This window comes from Aythya marila (genome assembly GCF_965140915.1).
Source record: "Aythya marila genome assembly, chromosome: 1".
Lineage (NCBI taxonomy): Eukaryota > Metazoa > Chordata > Aves > Anseriformes > Anatidae > Aythya > Aythya marila.
The window spans coordinates 76,646,527-76,667,867 of record NC_139042.1 but is presented as its reverse complement, the minus strand read 5'-3'; the positions used below and the strand labels follow the sequence as shown (position 1 = coordinate 76,667,867).

General features: G+C 36.5%; 1 protein-coding gene across 4 annotated transcripts in view; it reads left to right on the top strand.

Annotated features, from left to right (window-relative positions):
- The window catches only part of MID1 (midline 1), a 245,479-nt gene extending 232,107 nt beyond the window's left edge, over nucleotides 1-13,372 (top strand). For 3 of the 4 annotated variants that reach the window (XM_082782121.1, XM_082782120.1, XM_082782119.1), the window contains exons 8-10: nucleotides 1,526-1,687; nucleotides 4,118-4,325; nucleotides 5,900-13,372. In XM_082782121.1, the coding sequence (XP_082638247.1) occupies nucleotides 1,526-1,687; nucleotides 4,118-4,325; nucleotides 5,900-6,248 (719 nt within the window). In that variant the 3' untranslated portion in view covers nucleotides 6,249-13,372. The remainder of the gene's footprint in view (nucleotides 1-1,525; nucleotides 1,688-4,117; nucleotides 4,326-5,899) is intronic. The other variant, XM_082782122.1, reaches the window with a different exon arrangement.
- Nucleotides 13,373-21,341: the final 7,969 nt, after the last annotated feature.

Below are 21,341 nucleotides of genomic sequence, written 5' to 3'. Positions count from 1 at the left end.
TATGAGAAAAATCTGAGACAAACACTGCATAATTTTTAGATTGAAGTTTGAATTTTAAATTCTATTCCTAATGCTCTTTCATTATGAAAGTATATCCTAAATTAAGAAGGAGACTTCTGCTATGGCTGTGAATCTATAATGGCTATGAGTCTATAAACCTGTTTCACAGGTCATTTTATTTAAAGTTTTGTGTAACCTAGTAACTTTGTAACTTTTTTTTTTTTTTTCTTTAAGTAAGGGTTTTATATTGGTTAATATTTAGCCAAAAGTACTACTGGCTTCTAAAAGATTCTCTTCACTAGTACTTACTGGTTTTCTGGTAAAACATGACTTAGAAGCTGAAAGCTAGCTTAACAGCACATTAGCATTGGTAACTTTTTCTATGCCCAGTCAAGGAAAAAAATCACAGAATCACAGAATTTTAGGGATTGGATGGGACCCTGAAAGATCATCTAGTCCAATCAAGAAATCTGTAAGATCAAGAAGTCTGTAAGTTTCCACCCAGTCAAGAATTTTTCATTCAGTTTTTCCAGCCTTATGCACATGTGCATGCTTATACTTTCATATGTGTATACCTTTTCCTAGCTTTATAACTATAAAATGTTGTGAACATATATATATATTGCAAATGAAAACTTCGTTATTTATATAAACACTTGTAACAAAAGAGTTATCAGACTGAGGATCCATTAGACTGGGAGCTGTTAAGAATGTACAGTGAGTACTATGGGTGATTCACTGATATTGCAGTTATTTCACAGTAAGAAAGATTTATGCAATTGAATGAATTCATTTTAATGGATTATGCTCATATTTTGCAGATTATATTGCTTCTACCCTATTATACTTATTTCCTACATGTTATACTTCTGTGGTGGTCATCAAATGTACCCCAAAATAGTTTGTAACTAGAAAATTGTGTAGCTCTTCCCCACCTGACATCTAACCATGAGGCCATAAATCAAAAAGTTACGTCTATTAAACTTAGTGTTTAATTTACATCCTGTCAAATTTGGGAATGTAGAAGCTGAAGCTTGCCGTGGAACCCACACTTCACCCTGTTTGGCCTCCCACAATTTGCTTCAGGTCCTGAAGAAAACATACCCAATGACTGTCAGCGAAGGTGGCTCCATAAAACCCTGAGCATTACTGCTTATGTTACTTTTTTGAGGCTTACACTGAGTTCATTAATCTAAAAAGTAGATTGATGGCATCTCCATAATCCTTTGGCCCTTAAGCAATGAAGAATTCCTTGTGTTGGGATATGAAAATTCCCAGATTGCTCATGCCTCCACTGAGTCATTTCTTACATGTCCATTTTTTATGGTTGACTTCATATAGCAAGAAATTAAAAGGTACCCTGGTATAGGGCTGGTGAAATGAGTTAGTGTAATTAAGTGGCGACTTAGTGAATGTAACAGCACTTTAAAAGGTATAGAAGCGTATTTCTTATCGGTGGTTGGGTGTTCCCCTGTTACAAAGTGTTTAGTATGTTATGACTAATGTGCTTGGTTTGAAATTGCAGGTTTATGTAACTCAGCCGACAGCTGGATGATTGTTCCCAATATCAAACAAAACCACTACACCGTGCATGGGTTGCAGAGTGGCACTAAGTACATCTTCATTGTTAAGGCCATTAATCAGGCTGGCAGCAGAAACAGTGAGCCCGGCAAGCTCAAGACAAACAGTGAGTAAAGTGAAATCCAGCATGCACACACTCTTCTTCTTTCTTGCCTTCCTTTTTAGGTTTGGTTTTTGAAAGACACAAGACTGCAGAGCAGATTAACCTGTTTAAAGTGCTTCTTACAGTGAAAGTCACTTATTTAACTCAATTTAAGATTACTGGTGTCTTCAGTAGTGCAGAAATTACTTCTTATCATAAGAAGCATCTGTACTTTGGTCACCAGAAATATCATTTAGGAACCAAGCCATCACATGTGAAATGCTTGAAAATGGTCTTTTGTGGTTTTGTTTAATGTCCTCTTTTCCTCTTTTCCTACTCTTTTTCCTCTACAAAGTAAAAACATCTTATGTTTGCAATAAAACATTTTATTTTTGTATAGCATTCATAAGATGTTAGTTTAATTTTGTTCTCCAAGATTAGCTCTTTCTTAGGACACTAGAAAACTTCCTTAGCTCCGTCCCTCTCAGTTTTTATGGAGTTCAACAAGGAAGTAGATTAGTCAGCGATCCCACTTCAAAAAACAAAATAAATAATAGTTACACAAATTATTAGCAGATGTAGTATAGCAATTTTAAGATGGGTTTTCAATCTTTTTCTTGTGTCCCAGCCAATCCCTCAGTCCTGTAGTCATCATGAAAAATTTTGAGCACTGGAAAGGGAACACTGGGAACTCTCTGAAATCTGCTTTTTGAGGGGGAAGGTGTTCAAAGAGGGGTGACACTGAGTGTTGCAAGAAAGGGGCCACAGGGAATGGCACATACCAGCTCAGGGGCTTCTTCTGGCTTGCACTCCTGTGTAAAGGCTACTTATATAAACCATACATCTGCTACCAAGAATCTGATAACATACAAGGAAATGAAGTACCAGAAGATCCACTTGGAAATGGCAACCCTTCATCCTTTTGTCTTTTTGTGACCCAGTGTGGTGCAAAAGCAACCTCTCAGGCGACTGAGAAATAACGTAAGCAAATATGACTCCACAAAGATATCTTTCAGATACTGCTTCAACAACACAAAGGCTACTAACCAGTTAAAGAGGCAGGCTGCAGATATATTACTGCTATTCAGCAGTAAGAAAAAATAGTCAAAAAACATCCCCAAATAGCTTCCAATGTGTTTATCTTCTGCTTCATCATAATATATAACTAAATACACATTATAAAAGTAGATTATAACTTTAACACTAAAAGTACTCCTTGTCTTAATACCAACCCATCTCTAATAATGTTAACTGAGAATTAGCATTGCATCTGTCATCTTCCATTTTTAATTTCTGCTTTTCAGGTTTCTTAGAGATCTGAACCAATGACTATCCTTGCTCAGATGAATTTAATTTCTTCTCTGCCCCACACTAATGCTTTCAGCTGTACTGCATGAGAAGTACTTTACTGTTCCTTCATAAACTCTGAGCAATTTACATCTTATTTGAAGTACACTTGTCAGTGCCAGAGGGTCACAGACCTCATGGGAGTGTTCATTTCTATTTTCTATGCATGCGATCAAATCTTCCACTTACTTTTTTTTTTTTTTTTCCTTGACATGAAAGACATTAAGGGAAAAGGGCTTTGCTGGATCACACATAGAATCATAGTTTCCTAGTTGTCTCCTGGTGGAGGTAAATGATCATTCTGCTTTTTGACACAAGGTGAAAACTTGTCAGAATTGTGGCAGGCTTTAGATATCTACAGGGTTCAGTTTACCAAAAAGCTTCCTGTTATTGTCTACAAACCTTGTGCTACAGCTGAAGATACTTGCCAAGAGCAACAGCCTCAGTAATGTTTTTACACCGTATTATTTGGTCCAAGTTATAGTTCACTTCCTTCTTTTTAATGCACAATATCCAGCACCATAGAACCCCATGGGCGTCCTTCCAAAAAGGTCCTGAATTGTTGACTGTGCTTGTTATAAATAAAGCTGTGAGTGAACGAACAGACAAGGCTAGTGCTTTTTCTTAGTTTCAAACTCATTTTGTGGGATTTGGAATCATATTTTTTTGTAGCTATGATGAAGACGTTATTATGGAGTTTTATCCCTAGTGAATTAATAGAATGTAACATTCTAAATCTAATATGCTGAGAAAAAAGCAACCCTCGGACCTTTATTAGCATGTACATTGGTTTCAATTACATGCAAGAATTAGAGTGTTCAGGTTACCTTTAGGTCAGGGATAATGGGCATGAAGATTACTCAGGGCTCTTTTCAGGGATTATCAACACAGGGAAGTTAGTGCACAATGAGACTGACAGTAAACTGACAATGCAAGCCAGCTAGCACAGGGAGCAGAATCGCTTAGTCTATCTTGAAAACACTTCAGAGAAGGAGATTAATACGATTATGTAATCTTGTATGCTTCTTTATTATGCTTTCTATTCACTCTTCTTTTTAAAATTAAAGACAAACGGTTCTTCTGGTATCTTTGTCTCTGCTTATATAGGTCAGCCATTTAAACTGGACCCCAAATCTGCTCACAGAAAATTGAAAGTGTCTCATGATAACTTGACAGTGGAACGTGATGAAACCTCCTCCAAAAAGAGTCATACACCAGAGCGATTCACAAGCCAAGGGAGCTATGGAGTAGCTGGCAATGTGTTCATTGACAGCGGACGGCATTACTGGGAAGTGGTTATTAGTGGGAGTACATGGTACGTATGTAAGATTATACACGAGAATAATCTTTGGTTCACACCAAAGGTCCATGCAGGTCCCAGCACAGTTCCTCTGACAGAGAACAGTAACAGGTGCATGGGGAATGGTATAAGAGCAGATCTAGCATATACTTTTACACAATTTGTCAGACTATTTTCCCAATTTCCAGCACTTTCAGATTCTGGAACTTATTCTGCCAGACAGAGCATCTTTATATTTAGAAACCCATACAGAACTTTTCCTCTATGATTGTGGTTGATTGTTTTTTGAATCTACAGAAAACACATTTCAAGATTTTAGTGAGCTGGAAAGCTAAGAAGGTTTCATCTTATTTCTATAACAGAGCAAACATTTGAAGTGTGATCATGCTTCTTTACTAGATATGAAAGATCTTGCTGTCATTCTTTTGGAAAACATAGCAAAACAGAAAACAAAAATACAGAATATGAGGACAATTTGATGACCCAGATTCACAGGGGTGGAAGTCAGATACAGCTCTGGGGAACCAGTGGGGAGCAGCAGTGCCAGCTCTATGCCCCAGGCTTCACATCCTGGGGCAGGAAATGGAAGAGCATGTTATTCTATTCCTGAATAATCCTCTCAGCCATAAAGGGCTGGGTTGCAGGGTCCCTTTAGTCAGTAGAAAAGATGTTATCCTTTAAGATTCAAAGGCAGCAATCATGATGGAAGTTAAAAAAGTAAAAATTCAGTAAGCTGTTCAGGTATGTCCACTGTCTCAAACAAGAAAAATGTTGTTTGCCAACTTCAAGAAATGAAAATAGAGTAACTTATGGCACATTAATCTCTGGTGGTTGAAAGCCCAACAAATACTGCAGTGTCTCTAGAATGTGAGGAACTTTTACATTTCTTTATTATATGAGAAAACAGGTATTTGCCCTGGGTGTCCATTAATGAGAACATTTTCACAATCCTTTTACCCTGGACATTTTGCCATGAATTACAGTTTGCAGAGTCTTCACCTGTAAATGCTTCACTTGGTGCAATACCCAGTCTAAAAAATGTTCACACCAACATCTAGCAAAACACATTTGGGAATGGCAAAAATGGTTTTTTGTTTGTTTGTTTGTTTGTTTTTAATGTGTTCTTTGATGTCTACTCTTGCATTTGTCCTTCTGTGCCATATATTAAAGGAGAAATGAGATATCAGATTAGGTGACAGATAGCAATGTATTTTAAAATCAGTCAATTCTTCTGTATTCATCTGTTTAGAAGTGGAAATGCAAGACCCAGTAATTTAAACCCTAAGTTGCTGAGTACTTAATAATTTTCCTTTAGAATACCAGAGGCATGTGTTCCAAAAAATTACCATAGCAGCCAAACTACAAATAAAGTGAGGGACAATTAAGTTTCCCTGACATCTCAGAAGTAAGAGAGACATAGGAAAAACATTAATTAAACCCATGCCGATATTATGGTGCAATTTCACTTATTTAGAACTTAATCAGCACAATCAAGAGACTGGGGAGTTCCAGTGAGTTCTCTGGCTGACACAGCAGCCTATGAGCAGGGCAGGAGGCACTTGCTTTCCTGAGTAGTTTTTGTTTTGCAGGTATGCCATTGGTATTTCATACAAGTCAGCCCCAAAGCACGAGTGGATTGGGAAGAACTCTGCCTCCTGGGTGCTCTGCCGCTGTAACAACACGTGGGTGGTGCGACACAACAGCAAGGAAATCCCAATAGAGCCCGCACCTCACCTCCGCCGTGTTGGCATTTTGCTGGACTACGACAACGGTTCCCTTGCCTTTTATGATGCCTTGAACTCCCTGCACCTTTATACCTTTGACATTACATTTGGGCAGCCCGTGTGCCCCACATTCACTGTGTGGAATAAGTGTTTGACCATTATAACTGGCTTGCCTATCCCTGACCACTTAGACTCCTCTGAGCAGCTGGCATGACTGCTAAAAGCCAAAAGGTAGGAGGACGCATTTCCTGAGGGCAGGTGCCTGCAGGAGCTTGCCAGAGCTGGCAGACTGCCTGGCATCCCAGTTGTTGCTGTCGAACCTGGACAGAAGTGAAAAGGGAAGAAACTCTCTTTTCTGAGTACTTTGTGCAGGACAAGAAGTGGCTTTAATAATACCTTAGAACTCTTTTTGCAGTTGCTTTTGTTTTGATTTGTATTTAGTATCTTACTGGAAGATTTATAAATTATTTATAAAAAGAAAAAAGGAAAAAAAGAAAAAAAGAAAGAAAAAGAAAGAAAGTGAGAGAGAGAGAGAAAAGGGAAAGCCTGTTTTGGATACCTGGAAAATGACTTATTTGCTTTGCACATTGATGGTCCTATTCATTAAAGTTTCATCAGCCCCTTTACATCGTTTTATTTTACAGTGGATAAAAGCAGGAAATTGGAAGGATGGAAACTGTGCAGTGGACAAGTCAGTATACTGCTGGTTTTATTCATACCAATATTAGTGCTCTCATTACCGATCTTATTGAATGCAAGATCTCTTAATTTCTACTTTCCACATGGGAATGTGCAGACCAAATAGAATGAAAATAAACAAGCAAGGAAGTGGAGCTAGACAACACAGCAAAAGAAGAAAGTTTAATTTACTTCTGTTCATGGTGCATTATGTTCTCTGTTCATAAAACACGTGTGGAGTATCTCCTAGAAATGTGAGTGTATAAATCATCTGGTGATTTATTTTATTGATGGCAACATTCCCGTCTGCCAGTGTTTCACTTTCATGTTTGGGAAACATTGTAGAATCACTGAGGATGTGAAAGACTGATACCATCTCTGAAAACCAGCAACACTGGAGGAGAGCAGCCAATCCAAGGTCTGACTGTAGATTAGTTTGATAAATCACTGCATCATTTAAGGTTTGATTGTAATGGAAGATGTCATGGTTCTGATGGTAGACATGTGAATGCTTATTACTAATTTTACGAAGTTCAATACAGCAAGCCCAGCCAATAACTCAGAAGTGAGACATGAGCCACCTTACCATTGATTTTAAATTAAATACAAATGTTTTGTTGTTGTACACTATGTAGTATCTATAACAAAGCAAGGAAATCAGTTTTGCATGTGCTGTGTGGAGAAACACTACAGCTGGAGTTTGTTCATAATTATCATTGTCTTGGGTTGTTTGGGGAAGCACAATTCTCTTTGTGAATGAGGAGTAAATAACAAATTTTCAGCAGGAGTAGGAATCTGCACAAGCAGGCCCTACATTCATCTTGGTGTTAGTGGAAGAACTTCAATGAAGTCAACAGAGGTTGTACCTATTTAATCTCAAAGCTGAATCAGGTGCATTTTTTTTCTCTTTCCTTTCTACAGAGTAGAAACCCTTTGTAACTACTACAATACTTATATAAAATGATCATTTTGGAAGATACTTGAGGCATATGACAAATTTAAAAGAATGGTTTTCTTATGGTGTTTTGTTGTTACTATGCAAGTGGTGTAAATCTGCCTGTGTAGGAAGTTGAATACCAGCTTTAAAAAAAGATTTTCTCTGTAATTACCATGCTTTAGGTGTCCTTTGAAATGGATGCCTTAATGCACTTTGTTCACTAATGGGTCCAGAATAAAATGGTCCCAAGCTCAGCTTCAGATTTTTTTAAAATACTGATTCTGCAGGTACAAAGCTGCACTACAGTTTGCCTTATGATGATATAGAAAACTTATGAGCAAGGTGATGAATACATACATGTCTACAGGGTTTATTTTTCCCTTTTCTAACAAAAAATAAATGTCTGTCCATATTCCTTTCATTTCACTTTACATGCTCTGCTAACTGGTGAATTAAATGGAGAAAAGAGTGACAGTACAGTGCTGGTACCATGGCTTTCTGATGCAGTAGTATCTCATGGTTCACAGGTAAGATTGGTGCAGAATTGACATAAATACCAGAAAATATGTACATACAGCGTACTACAGTGTTTATCTTTGTGTCTTTAGTAATAAATAAATGGATATGCTTAAAAATGAAAAAGTAAATTAATCCCCAAACATCGTGTTTTGTATCTGAATACATTGCTACCTCTACTACCTGCTGTACATTGTCCGGATAATCTGTCCTGGGATGTTTGGAAGGTAGCTGAGATGGCATGAAAATTATTATAATGAGCTGACAGGTGATGACTGATAAGAAGTAGTGATAAAAATGTACAGAAGGAAGGGAGTCTTAATGTAGGATTTTTGCCAAGTTTCCATCCAACAGGAAAGGGTATATTGCCACTGTAAAAGTAGCAAAGCTGTGTACCTCCTTTTTTGCCAGAAATATTAACTCTAGAAGCTGATTTCAGTAGTGGACAAACTGAAAATACTGTTCAGTGTTTGGCCATACAATGTTAGCAGAGATTGAGTTGGAATTAATACCATGAATTTGGAAAGATCCCCAGTGATCTCACATATTTTCATCTTAAAATTAAATTGTGAGTTCAAAGACAGATCATTGTTTTGGTGAAAGGAAAAACAAATGGTCTGAAATCTACAGGCCTTGCTGTATCATTTATATTTCAATACAGAATACTTAATTTGGAGCTAAATCACATTGCTTCAGTACAGTATTAATTCAGTCAGTACGTTATGTGTTTATATGTTTGTGTATATATATGTATGGGTATACACACACTAGTATATGTCCAAATATAGTGTAATGTGTGTATATACATACATACATGCACACACAGCATGACAATACCTAGTCAGGTGCTCCTTTTTTGCTTGTTTCTTGAATTATTTTGTATTCTGTATGGACTATGAGGAAACAAGTTCACTATGAATGGTATTCATCTTGACAATTTTTAACAAACAAAATCTGTTCACTTTACAATACTTGATTCAATGCCTGATTAATCAATAAAAGCATCCATTCGAAACCATAGCTTCTGTGGTCTGTGGCATTTTGCATGGTCCATAGGAATCTATTGAAATCTGGGGGAATTGTGATCTTTGTGTAAAAGCAAAGCATGTTACTTTAATATAGAGTGCAGTCTTAGATGAAGGCTTTTCCCTGATTTTTCAAAGTTTTGTGACTAGAAATGAGGTAACATTTTATAATGTCATGTTTAACAAAGTCAGATTTTTGAGGAATAGAATTCTAAGATGCAAGCAATGAAAATAATAGATAAAGCCTATATTGGTATAATCATTTTTCCAAGGTTATGTTTCAAAGCCGAGCTGTGATTAAGCAGAATTAGACTAAGCCATAGAACAGCCTCTTCAGAAAACAGTAGAATCATCTCAGAGTCATCTAAACTCTGGTCTGACTTGAGGTAATGGAATGGAAGGGGTCAAATTTTTTTTGTTCTGAGGCCAGATAAAATTTTCCATATGTTAGTCTTCCATGTGTTAATGCACATCTATTAGGGAAAAATCATTTAGGCTGTATGTTGTAAATTATTTAGTAGACTGTCTTTAGCCCATTGTAGTTTCCCAATGATGGCTTTCAGAGAGCAGGCAGGGAGCTGAAGATGTTGTGTTTTCTGGACATGAGTTTATTCTTTCTCTGTATTGGTTATCCTATTTCTCACTTTCCCCAGAGGAGAGACTCCTGCTGAGCAGTGGGTCCCAAATATAAGAAGCATGAAATTCCCTCAGATGTGGGTACACTATGAAAAGCTGGAAATGGGCAAATACAGATGAAAATGTATATACATTGTTCATTATAAGAGCAATGGCAGGTCACCGAATGGGAGTGTGCATCATAAGCGTTTTAACCCTGCCTCTTAAGTGGGAAGACTGTATTCTCCTCACGATAGAAAACACAACAGGACGCTATTGACAGCTGAAGTGTCAGCTCTTTAACTAGTTCATTGTGAGATAGCCAGAATATATAGCACTATGAAGTACTATTTGCTATAGGAGATTTTTTGATAATTATTTGACATCAGACACAATATAAGTATTTCTTTCTTAATTATTCTGACAACGCAAATGTCTACTAGTTCCCAGATTCTGCTGGTAGTTATAACAGCACAAATTCAAGATTACCCACCTACCAAAACAAAGGGAGAATTGCTAGTGGCTCTACCTGTACCACCAAAACTGAGCTTATTGGCTTTAATTGGAAACTGTCTTCATTTTTGGTTTAGGAGCGAACAAGTGTTGGATCCACAGCAAGAGAAATTTCATGCTGTTCCATCACAGTTACTGGTCAGCACATACCTGGCCTGAAGGCCATGAGTGGGGCAGACTTGGGAAAACAGTGGCTTATTTTACGTCATCCAGCTGTATTTACTGTGTAATTAAACACCGGCTCCTTGAGGTCAGTCTATCTCCTTTCCCAAATGGTAGGTTTCCCTAAAACAGTGCTCCCAAAGGTGAAAATCATGACGTTTCTGGTATTCCCACATCTGATCAGAATAATTATATGTTTATTCTGTCTACAGTTCATACTATTCAGTGTCAAAATGTTTCCTCCTTGTGCATAACTGCCACACCTATGTGTTACGCTAAAATCAAGCACAGTCTCTGGCCAGATTGACAGCCTTATGGTTTATTCTATCCCCTTTATCTTATATACTCTTGCAGGAGCACAGAGGTTTGTTTGTATCCCATAGCCTCTCTTCTACAGCTCTTATGTCTGGCTCATTGAAATAGTGTCATTTCCATATATTTTGTCTGGTCATCTTTTGAAGGATGAAATGTAAATGTGACCAGGTTGACCAATCAATCTATCTTCTCAATTATAGCTAGACCTTCTTCAATGTCATCTTTATTGAGCTTGTTGAAGCTTTACTGCCAAATTGTGAGCTATTTGGCTCCTATATTTCATTTAATGTATAGGTTTTTGTTTTGTTTTGTTTTGTTTTTGTTCTTGTTGTTTGTTGGTAGATACTCAGGGGCCAGCAAGCTTTTTAAAATTTCAATCAGCAGAGAGATGTGTGAAAACATGGTGCCTCATGTTTTCAAGCTGCTTTGTGCAATTTTTCACTTTGTGATCTTTAGGACTTTATCTCAAAGATAATTAAAAGCATGCACAGGTTGCTTATGTACTGATGCACTGGCAAAATTCTCATAACACCATCTCTAATATCTTTTCACATGTTGATCTTTCCCAGAGTTGGAATGCATGTCCAGATATAGGAATGTAAGGTGCAGGGTTGGTTTTTTTGTGTGTCATTGGGCTGATTGCACATTTAAAATTATGACCTTCAGCACAGTGTTCTGAACTTCAGTCTTAATCTTTGTCTTTTCTACAGGGAGGAAAGCCCTGGTACTTCCAATAGCTGATAGTGGGTCTTCCAAGTTATACTGAGTTGTTTGTTTTTATTGTTCTTTTTGAACTGAAAGAAACTCTTTACATTTTAACCTTTGATTTAGCATTTGATTTTCATACAAAAAAAAGTAAAAGACTAAAGAGCAGTGGTGCTAACAGCGGTGCAGTGTGAGTAAGACTTGGTTTGGGCCATGAAGAATAAGGCATCTGTGTGCATTAATCTTGGTATAGATTTGAGAGTTATGGGACTGAATACATTCAGTGTTGAGGAAGCCCCAGTTTAGAAGCACAACAGTGTATTGGGAAGGCATGAAGTCTTCTAATTTTTTTATCCTTATTCTCCCACAATGTGAGTGACAACATCATAATTACTGCTGCCTGAGAGAGGCAGAGGTAGCAAAAGAGAGAGTGCTGGGAGGGATCATTCAGAATGGCAGAGCAGCTGGAAACCTGCCACTGCTGCCTGCCCTCATGCCATCCTGCAGCTCTACAAAGCAAGTCTGCACCTATTCTGCCTTTTGATACAGCTCAGCCCCAATCTGCATTCCCAAATGACAGAAGAAAAACAAATAAACAACAAGAAAACATCTTGCAATTATATGTTTGAGATCCTAACATGAATAAAAGCAGCAGGGCAGGGATGACAGCCCCAGGCCTTGATTCTCTTTTTATTCTACTTTTGCCCAGATTTTTTACATATGTTGACTTCAAAAGAGATTTACATAAAGGTAGGTACAACCCCATGAATCTTCAGTTTCCAAGGGGTCAACAACCAAGTAAAGCAGTAGCCTGTGTGCTAACAGCTCAGCATTCCTATTAAATCATATCTTTGTAGAAAGCACATTAACTGCTAGCAAAACTGCAGTTTCTCATGAGCTGTTTCCTAAGGCCAGCACAGGTGTGCTTTAAAATGTATGGTTCAATAACATTCTTCTTGGGTGAATTGTTTGGGCAACGCTTTGCTGTTTCCCCAAAGCAGAGTGGGAACAATTCTCTTAGCAGGTGCTGTGCTGCTTTTACAGAAATATAGATAAGCTTTTATATAATTTTTCAACTTAAGACTATTGTTCTTGGCCTTCTTTTTAAAAATGAATAAGAAAACAAGTTTAGTAGCACACTTCCTTTAAGTTTTTATCATAATTTATATAATTATTTGAATGCATGGAGATGTTTTTTCACAAGGAATACCACCTAGTTTCTTTATAGTGTACACAAACATACAGTAATTAGGATTATTTCTGAAAATCCATGCATTCATAAAATAGCTTATATTCTCCTTTAAAAGACTGCAAATGGAGGCTTTGTGTTTTGCCTAACAGCCATTAAACTCAAAACAATTGAAAACAAATGTTTTACATGGTTGGACCACTGAAATATTTAAAAATGACAGCCATCTGCCACATAAGAGGATATTAAAGTTTTAACTAGCATTTTTATTATTTTTTTTCCCCTTGATTTGTTACGTGGATAACAAATTATTCCCTTGAAAATATTCTTCTGCTATCTTTCCATTTCTTCTTTCTTTATGCTACTACTCTTATTTTCAGACATCAAAAGTTAGAATAACAAGAAGTGTGTGTGTAAGGGGGAATACTTTTATGTTTTAAAAAGTTGGATTTATTTTTAATTTCATTGAAAATTACCTTTTTCATGAGGCTTACAGAAAATTAAATGAAAGTGAAAATGTTACTGTAGTATGTTATTGAAACAAGAATATTTTTGATGTAGAAGTTAAAGAAAGAATTCAGATAAGCCTTTCACTCTTCTACAAATGGAATTATTTTATTTAATTATATTTGGCTTAATAGTATTGCCCTCTAATTAAAGCAGTATTATGAAACCTGATTAAGGAGCACATCCAGAGGAATAGCATATTATTTTAGGATATCACTGTAACAAACCCCCTTTAATAGCAATATATGTATATATATATTCAGCTTCATTAATATAAGCAAGTTTGGGTTTTGCTGTTTTTTAAATATATATATATATAATATTATAGTTATTATATATATAATTTATATTATATATATATATATATATATATATATATATATATATATATATATATATATATATATATATTCTTTGTCCTCTCCAGCAGCAGTTCCCAGACTAGAAAGATCCCTTTCTTTTCCCTTTCTTTTGGGAAACACAGGGACTAATTCCTTTTGTAACTGGGAACAAGTCCTTCATATGGACTTGTCCTTCATATGGACTTCATATGGACTGCCTTCATATGGCAGGTATGAAGGTGCTCCTAGCACAGTGATAACATCTCCTATTGGCATGGGGCAATTTGGACTTTATTTCTGTCATCTCTGTGTGAGTAGTAGTTATGGACAAATTAAGAATAAAATGGGTTCATGTAAATTTGTAAGTGTGGGTAGAGGTGGAAAGATTCACAATTCATTCTCTGGTGAATCACAACAATTACAACCAGTGGTAGACCCAACCCAGAAATAGAAATGAGCAAATGGAGATTTGTTAGTTAATAAAACCAGTAACGTATCTTTTTAATTTCTTTAGCTGATTGCCTTCTCTCTCATTCTGTTCATCACTTTACATCCAAATGCTCATTGAACATCTGTAAAAATTAAGAGTTGAAAATGCTACTTTTTTTCACACACACACACATTATATATATACATATATAAATCCAGAACTGTTAGGCTTTTGTCAAGATAACTTGAAAGCAAATTTTGCTGATGCGAAGTCAGTTGCTTATGGCAGAGGGTAAAAGTGAAGAATAAAATGAGACCTAGCTATTGAGTGCTAGTGCAGACTGAGTTCAGGAAAGTGTAATTCTGCTCATAAACACAGTAAACATCAATTTTAATCAAAATTATTTTTGTGGGTAGGAAGAGAGAAACAACTGGATTCAGCCTTGTCACATGCATGAGTAATGATCAATACAAATTATCACAACTGCTGAAACAATTGAAAAACGGGACTCTGCCCTTTTACTCTAAAATTAATAGTTTGTTTTTTTGTGTGTGTGTGTGTTTTTGTTTGTTTGTTTGTTTGTTTGTTTTTGTTTTCCTTTTTTTTTACTGGTCATAGCATTCCTGCATTGCATTTACATACATTTACATACATTTAGACAAACAGGAGGTAATATTAAGAAAGTGCCCCAAGTAATGCTGTGAATTCTTAGAAATGCAAGACCAATTGTAGAAATTAGGATAAATTCTTGAACGTTATACAAATGAACAATAGAAAAAAAAATTATTAACAGTCTGTAATTCAAAGAACTCTACCCAAACCACATTTTCTTGTTACAATCTTGATAATGCCTTCCTGAATCCCTTCATGGAGAGTATGAAACAGGAATACTTTGTCTTTCTGCTGTTATGAAGTCAGTGCTTCATATTAGTATTACTTGGAAATCTCTCAGGATGAATAAATATAGTAGGAACAAGTAATGAGTTCTCACCAAGCTTGGAACCTAAATAAACCATTAGCCAGTTTCAAGGCTGAATTGCTATCAAGTTATGAATGCTTTCATCTATTTTTAACTTTATAAGAAGCATGTAGAATTAAAAAATGTGACCGGTTTTATATAGACATTGGAATAGATGTCACTTTTTCCAGGTAAAAAACTGCTGTTTGATACAGTGACAGGAAAATATTTTTATGGATTTGGTATAAACCACCTGCACTTGTGCTGATTCTAATGCACAGAAATGTGTTTTTGCTTTAGGTCCTGAGAACCTTTCATCTGTGTAGGGAATTTAAATTTCTGCAAATCATGCAGAACGGTTGGTTGTTGTATGTGGGTTCAGCTTTCCTCAAATCAGGCTTTGGGTTTCCCCAAATGTAGTAAGAGAGGCAAGCTAGATCCAAAAGGTCTCCAGCTCTAATCCTTCCCTGACCTCTGTCATGACAGGAACAGTGAGGCCACAGGCTAGTCTTGTCCCCACATCTACTATGGCAACAAAATTATGTTACGAAGCTTTACCCAGGCCCCTCTGGCAAAGGAACCTGAGGTTAAACTACCTCAATTAGCAAGATTCAGACATTTCTCCACTAGCTTCCCCATCTTCTGTTACAGATGGGAAATGCAGGTTCAAAGAGTAAATTTTAAGTGGCATTTGTCCTCATAGGAAGGTCCGTGTCAGAAGGCTGAGATTATTTTTCCATGTTTCTGTAAGGACATGGAAAGTAGTCTCCTCCTGCCCCAGGTTCAATAGTGCTTGCGGGGCAGGTAGGCTTTGCAGTTCATTAGCTGAAGCTACAAATGATGGCTGAAGGGAGATGGGGTTCTTGTGTCTGTAAACATTTGTCTAGGCATAGCATCAGGAAAGGTGAATAAGATTTTCGTGTAGAAGTCAATACTGGTATGAAAATAAATGCAGTCAGGCTAGGAATATAGTAGAAATTAGGTCCGTAGAAATCAAGGTTACTTCATAGGATAGCAGGAACCTCAAAGTTTCTGCTTTGTGAACCAGATTCAGTTTTCTTCAATCTAAATGCCCAAATGTTAGTTGACTGGGCCTAAGTATATTTTCTAGACATCTTCTATAAGGAATGAGAAATGAATAGCATCTCCAGGAGTCTATTCATCCCAGATATTTTAGCGTCTTAACTTGGAACTGGGAGAATCCAACCACATTACTGATCTTTCTTCATTGGTCTTCTAAGGAGTTAGAGACAGCTAGCATTCACGTAATGCCTGCTTTTTAGACAAAGAAAGACAGATCAAATGACTATCACTCTACAGTCTAATTTAGAAAATTAAGTATTGACACTTTTGCAGTGTCAATTTTTTTTTTTTTTTTTTTTTTTTTTTTAGAGAGAAACCATGTTTTTCAATAGAATACAGAAATATACAGACAACTTCTGACTTCAGAGGTAAGCAGGCAATTTTTCATTGGCCTAATCAAAGACAAAGCTTTGCATCTTAAATATGGACAAGATGGAACATTGTAAGTCACATTCATATTAAATGTGGACATCTCTCCTACCCAAAAACTCTTCAAGGCACTAAGCCTTTGTTTTTTCAAAGTAAGTTATTCGTAATAATTTTTACAGAAAATGGCCATCCAGGTAAACTCAATGAATGAAAATGCTTCTGTCTGACCACAGAACAAACCTTCTTACAGATTATGTATGCTTTCATGCATTCTCTTGCATCATTCATATGCACAAGTATTTAAAACACTTAACTGGTTTGTTTAACCAATTGCCTCAAAATGCTATGTAATAATAGTTAACATTGTTCTTACATTGTCCTTAAAGTTTAATAGACATTGCCATCAGATGTTCTCTAGCACTTCCTGAATTCTTTAATCAACTACATGCAATTAACATCTTACTAAAACTAGAATATCTAGGTACCAGTTAGCATGACTACATTTTTCATTCCTCACAACAGTAAACATATATTGATATGCTAGACTGAGTACAAGTATCAAACATACACTACCTGTGCCAAATGTTGTTTTTGTTTTTGTTTGTTTTTGTGGAACCCCAGCACAATTCTTTTATAATGCAAAAAGCAGCCAACAACTATAAGTTAAAAGGAATGTGTAAGAGAAGTGCTGGTTCTTTAACATGCAAGTTGGATGCTGAGGTCAAAAGTGCTTTTTCTACTATGTAAGTTATTTGCATCTTCTGTAAAGGAAACAGAGCTGGTTTTCTGAAGGATAACTGAGACTCCTTTTGATATTCATGGCAGATTGTTTTGGATGGCTACCTTCCAGAAAATCTTAATGGGGAGAGAAAAATATTCTGTGGATGAATGTAAATATTCCTTTTTCCAGGGTTTTACCCTAGACTCACCTCTCTAAACTGTACACTCTTCTTTCAGAGGTTTCTTTTCATCTGTTTCTAAACAGCATGAGTATTTATCTATAATGATGCTGTGGTGAGGAATGATCCATCCTTCAGGTTAACAGAGTGCACAGTTGAAAAAGTCCTTCACATGCAAAATATTGCTAACTGCTTGTTCTTCATAAAAGGGAAGGAAATGACTCACACTGGAGAAATGTTATAGTGAATACTGTTGACACTTCATGCTGATATAAAAAAAAAAAAAAAAAAAAAAAAAAAAAAAAAAGTTCAAATAAAATATGAGAGTTTCTGTAGAAAACATTTTCTGATGGGAAAAGAATTAGTGCTCCAGGAAAGTTAACTAAGGGAAACTGCCAGAAAAACACCTGAACCAGGCAAATACTTTGGAAAAGGGTTGGCAAACAAGAATTTAATGGAGTTCAAGTCATAAGGAAAAGTGGAATATGGGCAGCACTGAGGCAGTCTGGGGTGCATTGGAGGGATGAGTCTGTGGATTCCTATTTGCAAGGACTATCAGAATGGCCTCTGAAACTGGACTGGAAAGGCACACCGAGGCTGTCCTGCCTAGGGGTTTCAGAGTCAGGAAAAACAGCAGAAAATAATGGAACTGAAGTACAAATGAAGTAAGAAGGAATTGGGAACATTTTCTTTTCCTTTTCTACTCATTAAAAATAAATTTGAAATATCCATTACAGCATGAAAAATTTTTGTAAAACAACACTCTTCTCCTTACCTTTGTGGTATGTAACATCAACGGTTATTGAAATGGTGAAAGCTTTCAGACTGTAACTTATTTCCACAGATTGTGGCAACTTGCTTCACTACTGTTGTTAGTTTTTACCATTTGAAGAAATTATTTTTTTTATGTCTGCTGCCTAAAAGTCAATCTATGATCCTAATTTACATGCAAGTAAGGCCTTACCTCAGTAAGTATTTCTCAATATAATTGTGGAATCAATGTTATCTTCTTGAAAACCCTGAGTCCTTCCAATAGCATGGTGGGAAAACAAAGCAACTTTTTTCTGGCTCTAGCTGACCCTACCCAGGTTTCTGGTAAATGATGTCACTAGGCGGGTACAGTGTCTCTGTGAGGTCCCTAGGCGCAGGAGCTTGGTGTGTTGATATAGCAGAAGTAGTACTTTTACACAAAAAGGACTTTTACACAAAAGCAGGTACTACTGAAGTGGTTAAGAGCACTGCTGGATGGTTTTGTGCTAAGCTGTTGGAATGGAATGTGGTGAAGGTGGTGAGGATGTTTGATAGTGGATGACAAGGACGTTTTGCCAAGACATTGATTACGTGTCACTATTGAGGATATTAATAAAATGTAACCACAGTCACTGTAATACAGAAAGATTTCGACAAAATCTTTGTAAGGTTATTGTGCTCCAAGTGATGTTAAAATATAGAATTTATGTAAGTGTAAATGAACTGAAGTTTAGCTATTGGAATAAAAATCTGCAGATGCATTGTGGGATATGTATAAATGAATGTGTAACCTAGATGATTTGGGTTATAAAAGATGGTACTTTGACCATCTGTCAGTGATTTTCTTTTACTCAGCTAAGGAAATTGTGGATATGAAAAGAAATAACAATTTATTAGCAAGTTTTTGGATTGTAAGAATGTGTTTTGATTTTTTGTAATAAAGAATGTTAACTCTACTTCTCATTTCTGTTAAAGTAAACCTTTGATTTTCAGTAATAATTTTAGTTTGGGCAGAATTAAGCTTAGCAAAAATAAGAGTGGTAATTAAACCTTATTTGATCTCAGTTTAAGATAATGGTCAACATACTAGCAATTTGTTCATGAATCACAGCCTCACTAAGGAATTCCAATTGACAGGGAATCATAGGGTATATAAGGCTGGAGGCAGTTTTCCAGAAATCCATCCCAGTACTAGCCTTGAGAAAAACAGTGAAAGCTACAATGTGTGAAAACATCATGTCAACACATGGGTGGGTTTGCCTGGTTTTTTGTTTGTTTGCTTTTTGTGTGTGTGTGTGTATGTTTTTTATGACCCAGGATAACAACCTTCATGCCAAAAGGAAAGGAAGGGCTCCCAGCCATAGATCAAGATCACATTAGATCAAGGTGAATCCGTGAAACCCAGCCACTTTTCCTTGCTCACACAAGCTTTCTGTCCTATATAACTTCACAGGAACTAAAACATTACTAGAACAAAATTAAATTATGGTATAGAACTGTTAAAGAGTAATAACAGCAAAGCTAAATTTGGAGGTGTGTACCAGCTAGGTGGAGAACAGACACAGGGTTTACTAAGAATAATGAGGTGTGGACAAGATGAGTAAAGCAAAGTTCTGAGTGTTTTTTTTCTCTCTCTCTGAATTGACATAGTTTTGAGAATGTACGAGAATCAGAAATTCCAGCCAGGAGTAAAGGCTTAATTTCACTTTTGGCTGAAAGACAGCTTTCCATCACATTCCTGCAGCCTTGCCTCAGAGATACCTTATCTAAACTTGCTCAGAATAGCATACTGAGCTCCTGCTAGAAGCATTGCACCTATTTAGTCACCTTTAATTACATAAAAAATGAAAATAGTATAAAGTATATGAGCCAACTAAAATACAAGATTTATAAACTGTACACTTTTTTCCTGGCAGAGGCATAACATGACACATAGTTAGTAGTTCTTTGAATTAACATGCTTTATAATCATTTTAGTCATGGGAAACTCAACGAGTTCAGTGTGCTTACAACTATTCCAGTCTTGTGTTGGTCTCCTATCAGTTCTTCCAGGCAGGACTAGGCCAGGCCCAAGTGGTAATACCAAATACATCATCCTTTGCATTCTCAAAGTATATTCTGAACCCCTTTATGGTGTTGCAGCATATCAGCACAAATGAAGTGTTAGCCAGATCACTCATGGACCTACTGAATGACCTTAGTGGAAGCTAATGTAGACACCAAGAGCAATGGACATCCAAATACGGAAATGTTTCACTTGTTGTACTTGAAGACCAACATCACATCACCTGCACGGTTTCTTTCCTTTTTTTTTTTTTTTCTCTTTCTCTCTCTCCCAGTCAAAATTCCCCCATTGCTTCTGTCTTTCCCATTGACCATGTTTTTCAAGATTTATCATCATTCATATTGCTCCCTTGCAGAGTTTTTTCAACTGATCCAAGCTGTTATTATTAAAAAGACTGTGCCGAAAACTGGATAGAAAATTCAGTGTAAGACTTTAGCAGCTATTTGAAGAGCAGAAAGATAAAAGCAATCATCTTTCAAAGGTACCACCAGTTTTCAAATCCCAATGTGGTGCTTGCATTTCTCATAACACCATGGCAATATTGAATAACATACCCATCACAACCAATACAACCCCTGTAGACTTCTGGAGAGCTACCTACACTCTGTCTTCACCCTGTCAGAACCATGTCTGTTTTTAATCCCACCTTGTTGGTATCATGTTTGTTCTTAATCTTATGCTGAAATGAATTTAAAGTCTAGCTTTGTGTCAGCTGCAAATGTAATAAATATGTCTTCTGTTCTCTTCTTTGGGGTGACTGGGAACTAAACGAGTTCTGTTCAGCCTGAGACAGACCCTCCCTTCCTCTGAGAAATACCTTTCCGTGCCAATATTGTGACAATGAACTTAATTATAAATATTCTCTGAGCAGAGTTTTTCTAACTGCTCTTATACCCACTTGTTGTAGTTTCAGTCTGATAATATCTCCTTTTTTTTTTTTTTTTTTCTAAGTCTTTGTCATATGAGATAGTGCCAAAAGCTTCACTGAGTACTATGTGACAAGTATGTGCCTCTTGTCTCCTCCCAGATCTGGTTACCCTACAGCAGAAGGAAATAGGATTTGTCAGGTATGTTTGCTCTTGAAAAATACATGCTAGCTTTTATTCAGATTAAGTTATTTTTGAGGTCTTACCAATTTATATTACAAGAGCAGGTACATAAAGATCTGACAATGGTGTTTTTTCTACAAAATTGATTCTCTTTCCAAAAACAACCAAATGCCTTCTTCAGATAAATTTATGCACAGAATA